Source organism: Diabrotica undecimpunctata, chromosome 1 (genome assembly GCF_040954645.1).
Source record: "Diabrotica undecimpunctata isolate CICGRU chromosome 1, icDiaUnde3, whole genome shotgun sequence".
NCBI classification, from domain to species: Eukaryota; Metazoa; Arthropoda; class Insecta; order Coleoptera; family Chrysomelidae; genus Diabrotica; species Diabrotica undecimpunctata.
The window spans coordinates 51,782,844-51,796,521 of NC_092803.1; the positions used below are offsets into that span (position 1 = coordinate 51,782,844).

Genomic DNA, 13,678 nt, shown 5'->3' on the forward strand with positions numbered 1-13,678 from the left:
AAAACAAGGTGTATTATAACTCATACGCTTATGAAACGCACCTGGCGCATCATAAGGGCCTTCACAAATTACTCCTTTTCAACTTGTCTTGAGTTATATGTCTTTACTCTTTCCTATCAATCCCTCTTGGCTAACTCTTGTTTCTTCCGACCCCGAATGGCTATTAGGTTTCCGAGGACAGACGGGTCACTATATTTCCTTCTACCTCGTACTCTTCAGTGTGGCGAGTCATTCAGTGTGACGAGTCATTCACCGAGCGATTGGCGGTATAAGCAATCCCCCACTTACTGACCAACGGCTTCGGGTGGATGAGTTGGTAAGTGGTAGGACACCCTTTTGTTCTGAGGTTGTGAAATCGGCTTCGAAGGTGGATGATCCAAAGATTTGATCAACGGCATAAGGATGGGGAAGTACAAGTAGTGCAAACACTCCATTAAAGATCGACAGCGATACGCCCTAGGCAATAAATCATGGCAATGTTCAATACTAAAATAAATTCCGGAGTAAGTCCTCCGATCGGGTCTCCGGGGAGGACAGTTTTGAGTTTACCATAGATAATAAATTGAAGTGCAGAAAGAATATCAAGATCTGCACATGGAATGTCAAAACTTTACACAAAGCAAGAAAAAACCACGATGCAATATAGGAGATGAAGAGAATGCATATTAAAATGGTGGGAATAGCAGAAATGAGATGGCCAGATTTTGTTGGAACTAGAAAGGCTTTGTTCTCAGTGCAAGTCTTATTCCAGAGATGTACAGACGTCAACTGCGACATATACACATGTATGGTTGATTACGAGAAAGCGTTTAATCAAGTACAGTACGCCAAGATGATGCGAATACTAAAAGAAGCAGAAATTAACAACTAAGATCTGAAAATAATTAGAAATCTTTACTGGAATCAGACAGCAAATCTCAGAGTTAAAGGTAAACACACTGACTATGTGAAAATAATGCGTGGAGTGAGGTAACTCTGTATTTTGTCTCCTCTAATCTTCAATCTGTACTTTGAAATAGTATTTATTAAAGATTTGCACGAAACTGAAAAAGTTATTCTACTAAATGGTTACCGGCTAAATAACATCAGATATGCAGATGACACCATAGTATTTGCGGACAAATTAGAAGCCATACAAGTTCTTATGAACAAAATCACGTATTACAGTCAACAATATGGACTCAATATAAACGGTAAGAAGACAAAACTTATGATTATTAGCAAGAAAAGGATAACAGAAGGTCAACTCTATGTCAATCAATTCTTCAAGAGTCACAAACTCTCTCTTGATACAAAAGTAAGAATGCTGCGATGCTATGTCTTCTCTGTCCTTTTTTATGGTGTTGAATCGTCGACATTGCACGAAGATGTGTACAGAAAACTGTAAGCATTTGAGATGTGGCTATATCGGAGAATACTTAAGATTCCGTGGACTGTCCGAGTCATAAATGAGGAGGTCCTCAGAAGAATGAATAAGAACCGATAGGTACTCGAAAAATCTTAAAAGTTACAATTCTTTGGACATATTATGCGAAATGAATCCAGATATGCTCTTCTTTAAGCCATCCTGCAAGGTAAAAATATTTGGAAAACGAGGTCCAGGAAGAAAATGAATATCTTGGTTAAAGAATTTTAAAATCTGGTTTTATACAACATCTGTGCAGCTTTTTCGTGCTGCTGCAGATAAGATAAAGGTTGCCATAATGATTGTCAACATTCGGAACGGATAGGCACATCAAGAAGAACACCTTCAGCTTTAGAAGATATTTGTACTTCTAATTCGCTATTTGAGGTGATATTGTTATTATTCCTCCAGACTCAGATATGCTAACTAATAAAGAAAACATTGAGAATGATAACCTTGAAGAAGGTAGTTTGACACTACCTTAAGACTTTGTAGGCGAAATTTTGACTGCTCTTCAGATGAAGACGAAGACTTACAGGATGTACCTTTGGCACTGCGGTTTAAAAGATTACGAGAACAAAAGCGTTTAGGCCCACAATGGATTAAAAATTTGTACAAATAATAATATGGTAGTAATGTCAGGGGGGAATAAGTATTTAAAATCGTTAAATATGAATTACAAGTGTTAAATGAAGTTGAGATATTTAAATAATTATTCAGTCACGACATATTTGATAACATAATTACCCAAACTAATTTATATTCTTCTTAATGCAACAGCAATAGTTTTTTTGTATCCAAGGTAGATATACAAACATTTTTCGGTGTATTATTACTAACAGAATATCACCAAGTACCCATTGTGCATTTATGTCTAGAATCTAAAAATATATTTGTAGATATAAAGCGTTATATTCACCTTGTTCACAATACAGCATTACCAGCACATGAGAAAATGGCAACAGTTCGATATAACACGCTTGAATCAGAACTACAGACACTGGAGTATTTTCCATAAACATTTATGCATTGATTAATCTATGGTTAGTTTTTGGGAGACATGCCACTAAGCAATTTATAAAAACTAAACCTATTAAATTCGGCAACAAAAATTGGTTGTTATGTAGTACCAATGTTTATTGTTATGCCGTATATACTTATTGCAAAGCCAAAAATATAGATAAAAAAACAAGCCTACTAGTAAAATCATAAGTAGTTCTGGATATGGAGGACCACATCGGGTGCCCATTAGACCACATATTTTTTTTTGATAATTTATTTACGATCTGTTGAAGAAATTAAAAATAATAGGAATTAAAGCTACTAGAACTGTAAGAGACAATAAAACAAAAAAATAAAATCCCTTATAAAATTCTAAACAATTAAAAAAAAACATAGTTTATTGTGAACATCAATTTGACAATTCACAAGGTATATTATAATGTGTAAGATGGCAAGAATATAACATAGTGACTATGGTTCGAAATTACGACTCTATGGAACCTGAAGCACAAGTAAAACGATGGTCAACTGCTGCTAAGGCCAAAGTGGATGTTTCTCAACATGCTATATTTAAAAATTATAATAAGTCCATGGGTGGTGTAGACTTACATGATCAGTAACTAAATAAACAGTTACCGTATCGGAATAAGAAAAAAAAATGGTGGTAGAAGCTTTTTACTATGTAAATGTTGTAAATGTTTGAAGATTGTACCTATCAGCTGGCTAAAGATTAACAAAGTAGTCTTCTTAATTTTGAAAGAGTCCTTGTACGACATTATTTAGATTGCAATGCCAAGTCAGTGTATGAAATCTAGACTTACCGGAAATATTCTCTCTACCTGTAGAAAACATGAATGCCGACACTTTTCAAAAAACTTATTAAATTAAACAATTAAGGTGTGATCAGTGTCATAAAAGAGCCAGATGCAAAAAGTGTTATATAACCCTTTGTTTTAACACTTTTCATTTAAATTAATTTTTTCTGTTACATTATTTATTAAGTCGCTGTAGTACTCAGTGTACTTATTTGGGTACATATCTATATCTAAGTAGTTCTTCTTTTTTAATATAGTTACATTTAAAGTTTTGTTACAAATAATATTATTAATAAATACCTAATAGAAAATATGTTAACTCTCAAACTTAGATGTCGTGGGCGCTAATGAATTAATAGGAATTATATAAATTGTATGCTGAAAATGTCCGAAAAAGAAGCACGAAAGAACAATTTGGCAGCACAATTTAAATAAAATGAAATTAAACAGGAAAAATATAAATAAATAAAAGAATAATAAAAGATAACAATCTTTATCCTGACTCTGTTTCGAGTCAGGATAAAGAATAAGGGATTTTGTTATAAAGCGAGCATTCTACCATGAACAATTTAAAAAATTATACCTGCTCACAGCACAACACACACAAAGACAAATAGCTGCATTTCTTCAGTCTTCTGACTTCTTCTTTTTCTTTTTCTTCTTTCTGTTTATAAGCAATTCGCTTGTTCACTGGCGGATTATTACTTCTATGAAAGGTTGTCACTCCTTTTTTTGCGCGGCCGTTCGATACGTCTTCTGCCGATTGGTAACTTATCTCTTGCTATTTTGACAACAAGGGTCTCCCCCATTCTGCTTATGTGGTTATTCCATATTTTTTTTTCTATTTAGTGTCCATTTATGTATACACTCTACGTTACACTTTCTTTTAATGTCTTCACTTTTCTTTCGATCTCTCAGCGTATTTTTTGTATTTCTTCTCTATATTCCAATCTCTGTTATTTCCAGTAGCCTTTGTGTTGTGGCTGTGTCAAGTCTTATTTTTGTGGCATATGTCATTATTGGTCTTACACTGGCTTTATAAATTCTTGACTTCATCTCAGTGTTATTGTGTCCGTTTCGCCATATGATGTTCTAAATTCATCCTGTCAGTCTATTTGCTGTTTGTACTTGATCTCTATTCTTTCTCTAGGTCTTTATAGCCAGACAGTGCAATTCCAAGGTATTTTATTTCCATTACTTGTTCAATACTGATGCCATCAATTTCGATTTTACATCTGGTTGGTTCTTTGCTAATTACTATTGTTTTAGTTTTCTGAGATGAGATTCTGTTCCAACTTAAGAGCTTAATTTTGTTTTCTTAAAGGGGCTCCCATTATTGTTTTATCAGCCTATTTCTCTGGGACACGAGAGTGGACCATGGGGCGCTTGGGCTTATTATTGAAATCGACTATAGTCAAGTCTTCCCTCTCGCACAGATCCTCTATACCCCTTCTAACATGAACAGTCATTTTTTGTATAGTTGTTAGCACAAATTACCCACATGATCCCTACACTAAACTTTATTTTATGGAACTACAGCAGTTAAGTCTGACTTCCTATAGAACCCCCATTTATTGCTTGTTCCATTTTGTTGATGATCAGGTCTGCTTTAGCCTAATCAAGTTGAGTATTAGGATGGTGTCTGTAAATCCGTTATGCTAAATGATTTTATCATACTGCTTAATGACCTATTCTGTCCTTAGAGTTCTCCCTTAGTTTTTTTAGCGACTCTTTGTTGCAGAAAGTTAGAGGGAATACCACCCTCGAAGTTTCTTATTACCATGGTTTGTTGGTACCCCAGCTTTGGTTTTATATAGGATTACTGCAGTTAACATATAAGCAGCCATTTTTGCCACTTCTTTTAATGAGCTTAATATAGGCGTTTTTTATAACTGATTTAGAGTCTGTTACCATCGAACACCATCTGGCTCACTATTTGAGGCAGAGACAGCATCCGTGATAGACGCATATATAATCAATCACTTTCAAAATAGACAGAAAAATTATTAATTTACCTTAGAAAAGAATAATAAATACAAGCGTAAGTCATAATCCGAAGGAATTAATCATCGATGATGATGGTGTAGGAGAATCAATTGAGCTGAAAATCGGTGCTAGTGTAAAAGTTTTCGTGTGAATTTTTGGTAGCCGTAACGGTGTTTTTCTTAATCTTTAGTTTTTTCCATTTTTTTTAAATTCATGTTGCCTACGTATTAATCCTACGCTATAAATTTTAAAAACTAAAATTTTCCGGAAAAATTTTCTAAGGTAAATTTTGGTATGTAATAAATAATGATTTCGACATGCACTGTACCGCGTTTATACAGGGTGGTCCTTAAGTAATTGTACAAACAGAAACCGTAGATTCTGCACTTCAAAATATTACGATTTAAGCCAACTTGCTTTTATAAAATGTTGATATTAAGAAAGATACAGGGTGTTGAGTGTGAAAGTGGAAATTTAAAATTTTATTTTTCGCTATTACTTTTACGTTTGTAAATATTTTTGGACAAAAATTTACAGTTGGATGCTTTTGAGAAGGAAAAATTATAATTTTATACTTTCTTTAATGTAACTAATAGAGGGCGCCACATATGCCACATGTGTGGCATAAATTTGCGCTTAACTTTTTTGCTCTTTAAGTTACCTCTATTTGTGTTAAAAAATATTAAAGATACATTATTTGTACAAAGAAAAGGTATACTTGATAGTAACCTGAAAATTCAACCGTTTTCGAGATAAATGCATTTTATAAGTCAGCTGCACAATAATTCTTAGTTTGATATTTGTGCGGTAAAGCACTGAATACCTGTAGATAAGCATAATTCATAGTTTATTTTTATTAAAACAACTCCAAGATAATAATGTAACATCACAAAATGGTTTGTTATATGTCCAATGTCTTATTGGAGAAAAGATATTTCATCTCCTTCTTTAGGTGCCGTGTCCGTAGTCAGACGTTGGCCGTCATCATGTTTACAATTTCCCTTTGCTATCGGTTCTATAATGGCGTTGTATTACTTTTTCTCCATTGTAAAATGCTAAAAACCCAAAATATGTGGTTTGTGCAAGATGGTACACAACCACATTCTAGAGAGAAGACAGTTGGAACATACTTAAATACAACTTTTCTGAACGTTGGATTGGTCGTGGTAGTCATATTCCTTGGCAATTTGGTGAGATATTGATATAATTATTTAATTCATAAAAAATCCGAAAAGAATACTTAGTTCATTACGTAAATTGTTTACTCAGTTTTATTAGGACAAATAGAAACTAGAGCACAGGTATTTAATTACACATATGTGTCCTGTTTCATAATACTTTTGCTACAAATCTAACCTGAAAGACTCAAGTTTTCCTAATAACCGATATTGTTATAAATATAGTAAACACACGGCAATTTAGTTCAGCATAATATTAGTTCGTTAGTAAATCATAATAGTCCATTTGTTCGAGATGTAATTATAGTTACTCATAAGCTGTAACGTAATCATATAAATAAGTAATGTCATCGATATATTCATCCATTATACATTATAGCCACCACGTAGCCCCAAATTTAATCCGCTTGATTTTGGTGTATGAAGCGGATTAAAATAACGTGTCTATAAGAATCCCATAAACATTCGCAACCAACTATGGGAAGAAATAAATACTGAAGCAGTTTCTTTAGAACCAATGATGCTATTTAATATGAGACGATCTTTTATGGAATATATTGACAAATGAATTAAAGAAAATGGTGGACATATCAAACACTTACTTTAACAAAAAGTTATGTTATTTAGTTTAACTATTTCTTAATTGGATTTGTAAACAAAATGTTTTGATTATGACTTTAATTTAACATAAAACGTAAAATGTTTGATGTAAAATCCTATTATTCAGTTATTTTGTCAAATCCTATTATTAATTATTCTGCTGATATATTTATTTTATTTAATATTTCGTTCACTATTAACTTTAGTTAAAGGTATTTTATACCAAAATTCAGAAGTATTAATGTTTTTGTCTATTTTTTCTTCGTTGCCTGGAGTAATTGCCTTAGATCAGAACTATGCAGCTGATTTTTAAAATACGATTATCTCGAAAACTGTTGAGTTTTGAAGTTATTAACAAGTATACCTTCTTTTTGTTAAAATAATGAATCTTTAATATTTGTTATCTCAAATACAGGTAACTTAAAGAGCAAAAAAGTTAAGTGCAAATTTATACCAGATATGTGGCATAAGTGGCGCCCTCTATCAGATATATCAAAGTGTGCATCAAATTATAATTTCTCATATTTAAAAGTACCCAGTTGTAAATTTTTATACATAAATGTTTACAAATGTGAAAGTTATAGCGAAAAATAAAATTTTAATTTTGCACTTTAACACCCTGTATCTTTCTTAATATCAACATTTTATTAAAGCAATTTGGCTTAAATCGTAATATTTTCAAGTGTAGAATCTACTGTTTCTTTTTGTACAATTACTTAAGGACCACCCTGTATAATTTCAAGAATTTAATAGAATAATATTACACCTTACCTATATTAAAACTTAAATTATAAAAAAACCTTTTTACATCTACCCTAAATTCAATAAAAAGCCGAGTCATTTTTCTTTTTTTTTTCTTCAATCCTTGCATCGAGACATTCATCGACAATTTGATAAAATGATTAGGATGGCACTTAGGCGAAAAAGCATGCTCTATCCAGTAAAATACTCACTTGAGAGCTTTCAGATAATGGCTTTTGGCTAATTCGGGTTTAGCAGAGTCTCTCAGAAAATTTGCATAGTTGTAATGCATCTTGGCGTTGTATGGAAGTGTCATTAGACCGGCCCTAAAAAATACAAAAGCCAACAATTAGCACAATTAGGTCTCGTTAGGGAGTAAAGAAATGTTTAATTAAAAATGTAATTAGGTATTCCATTTAAAGCTTAATTTTTGTAAATTTGTAATTAAGTTTATTATTTGCAATAAAATTATTTTATAATTTTTTATTTCTATTATTACTGTTATTTTTTCACTTAACTAACTTTTTCATTATTATTTTATAATTTTTGATAGTTGATTTTGCCATTTTATTGAGATATTTATATATTTACATATATATATATATATATATATATATATATATATATATATATATATATATATATATATATATATATATTGTGATGATGTATTATTTGTGAATGATGTTTTAATGAGCAATGAGTGTTTTTTAATAATATATATATATATATATATATATATATATATATATATATATATATATATATATATATATATATATATATATATATATATATATATATATATATATAGGGTTTTTATCGCGGTTCTCAAAGAATTAGTTTGTAAGTACTTTTTGAAATTATCTTTATTATATCTATTATGAAACACACATATATATTTAACATTCTCTTCTTTCAGTGCCTATTCGTTCCGAATATTGGCAATCATTCTGGCTATAATTATTTTATTGTCTGATGCTTTAAATAGATTCGTTGTTGTTGTGGAGAACCATTTCCTCAGGTTCTTCAACCATGATATTCTCCTTCTCCCAATTCCTCGCTTTCCGAATACTTTACCCTGTAGGATTACCTTCAGTAATCTGTATTTAGTGCTGTTTCTAATTATATGTCCGAGATATTCCAACTTTCTCCTTTTAATGGTATACATCACCTCTCTTTATTTGCCCACTCTTCGTAATACGGTCTCGTTGGTTATCTTGTCTGTCCATGATATGCTTAGAATTCGCCTGTATAGCCACATCTCGAACATTACATATGAACTTTAACATAACCAATGTAAATTTAAAATAAATTATCTTTATAGTGAAATTCTTATGAAACTAATTAAATTATATAGACAATGTAAATTTTAAACAAACTATCTTTAAAATTGAAATTGTTATGACACTAACTAAATTATATTAACAAAATTTTGTACCTTTCTGTCACTGAATGCCTAAATGAACTGTTCTCCACTATATAGATTTTAATCACCACTCAATGTCTTCGTTCTCAGCCTCGGTTATCCTTGTTTTTGTGAAATTCCTTTTTCCAATATCAGCTTCCACCAATTTAAAATATTTTTTTTCTTAATAGCATTTATATTTATTCTTCTTTTTAATATACCAATATCCAATCACCAAATATATTATATAATTTTAATTTTCAATTAATACTTTCTTCCATTATCCAATCACCATTTATACATAACATAATTTTTAATCTTTAATAATATTCTTCTAATATACTTTCCAATACTATCAAATTTTAATACTAAATCACTGATTATTGCATACTTTATACTTTCTTCCTAATCACTTACTGTATTTAACTGTATCTGTCATCTTAATAACTAATTGCCTGACTGCTTACTGACTGACTGACCCGACTGAACTCCCCTTTTGAATCCGAATCACCGAGTATTTATACCTTTTCAATGTTCCAGAACCATCTGGCAAGAAATCCTATTTGAATTGTTCTATTTCCTCTATATGAATGTTCTCGAAAAAGTATATCTTCGATCCACAGACAAAGGTTAAATTCTGTATTCTAGAGAAATCTTTACTTTTCTATCTAGAATTTTATTGACATGTAGGCTTTTAAGATCAGAATATAAACTTATATGTAAACTCAAACAACCCAATTTAATAAACTACACCATTTCAAATCCGCAACTAAATGTAAACTAAACATTTTAAATCAAAAATAACCCCACTTTTACATTCGCAACTATTTATATCTGTCACAAAAACGGGTATTTCTGAGTGTCTTTTATTAAAAGTCAAGCTTTCGCCACATAATTTTGGGCTTTATCAGAACTTGCTGTAATGGAAAAACATTCTTTATAATCATCATAATTAAAGATGTTGTTTTTTATTCTTACCTTAACGTTGACACTATCTCTTAGTGTATAGTGAAATCAATATGAAAATACACATGCCAAACCAATCGCATCTCCCAATTGGAGGAAAAATGGCAAACAAAGCCTTTATTAAATATTTAAAATTGTTTTAATATAACCATGTGGCCGGCATTTGTGACAAGCACTTGTTAGTTAAGTCATATGTCGTTTCAACTCTCACTTATCGAAACGTCACCTGTCTTAATCACTTCTTCTTTGTGATAGCATAGAATAATGACATTATTAGGTCGAATAATAAAAACGTCGAATATTGTGAGCAACAAGAGTCAAAAGAAAAAACATTTACACAGTGGTTTATACAAACTTAAATGTAGCGACTGTCCAAAAACTTACATTGGTCAAACTGGTAGAGCTTTTAACAAACCTATAGCAGAACACGAACGATTCTGAGTATGCACTTCACCTTGTAGACCATAATCATTCTTTTAATGACTAATTTCGTGTATGTGAAAATGGAAGTTTAATTGACTAGAAATGAACGCAGTGATCTTGAAGTGATTTTTCGTACGCATTTTTGTGAAATTTGCGTTTGATACGGGAATTTGTTCTTCATGTGTATATACATAAGATCAAACATAATTTAGGTAAAACACCTTAAGTCGAAGTAATTTGAAGGAGAAAATAAGCTTAAGCTGCAAAACCCGCCTTGTCCAAAAAAAATTTTTTTACACAGACTGCCAAGTCCGGCCTGACCAATGGTGACACGTTTGAAAAGACATGTGATTTACCCGTTCCCGCGAAGTGACATGTGGCAGCTTCTAACCATGTAATATTTTTAGTGTTGTTTGGATGTTATTCAAAGTAGGTTTATGTAAATTTCCTTTTGTGTTGTCAATGGATAACGATATAAGTATGTTTAAAGAAAAAACGACTTCAAGATGTAGCCGGGAAAGAGTCGTATAGCGGGCTAAACAGAAAAGTAGTCGCTATGAAAAATAGGTCGGCATAAATAGCTAGATAATGTTTTAATGCATCGGACTAATCATGTTTAGCTTTTGGATAATTGGCTGAAGGTTTGCCTGAAAAACCAAGATGTATTCATAAAAACAAGTTCTTGCAAGTGCAATTTATCAACTGTAAGAGTTTTGCAGTTTGTTCATGACAGATTTTACGAAGTTTCATCTAAACTAAAACAAGATACTTTTATATTAAAATTTTGTGAGGCTAAGACACCACAGAGAAGAAGAAGATGAGCGGAGAGAGAAGTGAGCAGTGAGAAAAGTGAGAGAATTACACAAAAGTAGGTATCAATAAATTACAGATTAACAAATCAAGGTAGCGAATGGATTAGTGTATGCAGAAGAGCCTTTTTACAATTTTTTGGACTTGAAAAAAGATTAAATTCAGGGTGTGGTAAAGTAATTTTTTTTAAGGGATTAATTCCATCAGAAAACAAGGGGGCGACCGCACTCTAAAAAAATTATTATAAAAATTTAACTATAAGTAAGTTTATGAGTTTTAAATGTCTGTAATCTCATTACTGCAGAAGTCAGTAAAGAAAAGAACCTATCTACCATGTGATCTTAATACAAGAAAGCTCTTTTAATTTTACATCACAGCTATCTTACGGATAAGGAATATTATTTTGGTTCATATTTTGTAACGCAATGTAATATAGGGTTTGGATCGTATGCTCTCTTTGTTTGAGATATAAGGAAGAGATAAGAAAAGAAAAAGATGAGAAGCAAAAAAAAAAGAACTTACTGTCTTACAGGAATTACACAAACTTAAAGAAAAAGCATTTTACAAAATTCTTAAAACTAACAGCAGCGAGAGAGAAGTTTTTTTAATGGATTGTCAACAAAACTTAACTCTTTCGAAGTTACCTGATACTTCTCTTTCCAATATAATTTTTACAATTTTTCAATAATTATAAATGGTACTTCTAATATAAAACTTAACTCTGACATAGTTTAAGCTTATTTATGGACTGATCTAGATTTGCCAAAATTCGTGTGTTACAGCTTCAGCGTTGTTTCATAGATTATCAAAACATAAATTTTCTAGAGATTTTAAAGAAATTTTGATCTCCATCAGAATTCAGAGCACTCACTATATAGCATATATTTCAACAGTGCAAATCTTTATGATTTTTAAGCAAAATTGTAATACAACTCAACTATAATACTTCCATTGGAGTTCCAAAGGCCATTTATAAGAAGTAAAAACGTTTGATCAAAAGATATTCGTTCGATTATTCCTAACAAATTTAAAGCTGTCAGAGTAAGTCACAAAAAGAAGATCTAGAGTGTAGCCAAACTATTAGAAACGTATTATGGAACTGATTGGCAAGAAAATTCCGATTTGCACTTTTATAAAGATGCCATACATTTTTCTCTAAATAACGACGAAAGTAATTGACAACTATTGACAAAAGAATTATGTGAAGAATTTTCTCCAGAAGAAACAACTGTGATATAAAATTTGCTGTGTTAGAAAAAGTTCATTTTTATGAGTTTATGTTATTTTTAATGCTATAACAAAAATAATTATATAAATATGAACAAATAACTACCTTTTCCCGAATTTTTTGGGTATTTCTAATCCAAAGTTACTAAATTTTGTTACAAATCCTGCCATGTCCTTTGTTACAAAACCTGCCATGTCTTTTGTTACAAATCCTGCCACTATGATTAATAAGCAAGTTAGTTCTATATACGATATATTAAAAAAAACTTATCTAAGCATACATTCAGCAATATTCCTTAGGCTCTAATACATTTTATAGTACTACTAGCTAACGTGTACACTTAAGTCACACTTTGCTCTGCTTTTTCACTTTCACTCACTGATAGCATGGCTTCGTTCCCTTAAGTCTTCTTATCTGGTTGGCGTTGTCTAGGAGTTTAATGGCCTTGACATTCCCGTGGTTGGAGAGCCTTTGTTCATGACTCTCGGCAAACTTACTTATTGTCTGGATAACCGTATCCATCTGGAGGTCTCGATGAAGATCACAGTTTCTGAAGTACTATGAACCGTTAACGATGTTCCTTAATAATTTATTCTGATATCGTTGTATAATTTGGATGTTACTTTCTTTTCTACAGCCCCATAGCTGTATACCATATATCCATATCGGTTTAGGAACTTGCTTATACAATAACAATTTGTTATAAGTAGACAGAGTGGATTTTTTTTCCATCAACCAGTACATCTTTCTGAACTTAATTTCTAATTCCTCCTTTTTTTTTCTTAATATGTGCTTTCCAACGTAGCTTGGAATCTAATGTCATACCCAAATATTTTGCCGTATTTGCATAAGGTATTTGGTTTCTATTTATACTTACTGGGATATGTTGTTCTCTATTGTTAGTAAAATTGACATGAAAAGATTTTGTTTCGTTCAATTTGATACGCCATCGCCTAATCCAGATGTTAATTTGTTCAACAGAGTTCTGTAGTATGGTTGCATCCTCGTGGTTTTGTCCGACTGCTAGAATGCATGTATCGTCTGCAAATTTCGCAATTATGTTAATTTCTAATGATGGAATATCGCTGGTATAGAGCAGGTATAGTACTGGCCCCA

At 31.5% G+C, this 13,678-nt stretch overlaps 1 protein-coding gene across 4 annotated transcripts in view; it reads right to left on the bottom strand.

Moving 5' to 3' along the window:
• LOC140449314 (protein O-mannosyl-transferase TMTC1-like) overlaps positions 1-13,678 on the bottom strand; it is a 1,384,234-nt gene that overhangs the window by 63,462 nt on the left and 1,307,094 nt on the right. For all 4 annotated transcript variants that reach the window (XM_072542477.1, XM_072542470.1, XM_072542463.1 and 1 more), the window contains one exon: positions 7,940-8,053. In XM_072542477.1, the coding sequence (XP_072398578.1) occupies positions 7,940-8,053 (114 nt within the window). The remainder of the gene's footprint in view (positions 1-7,939; positions 8,054-13,678) is intronic.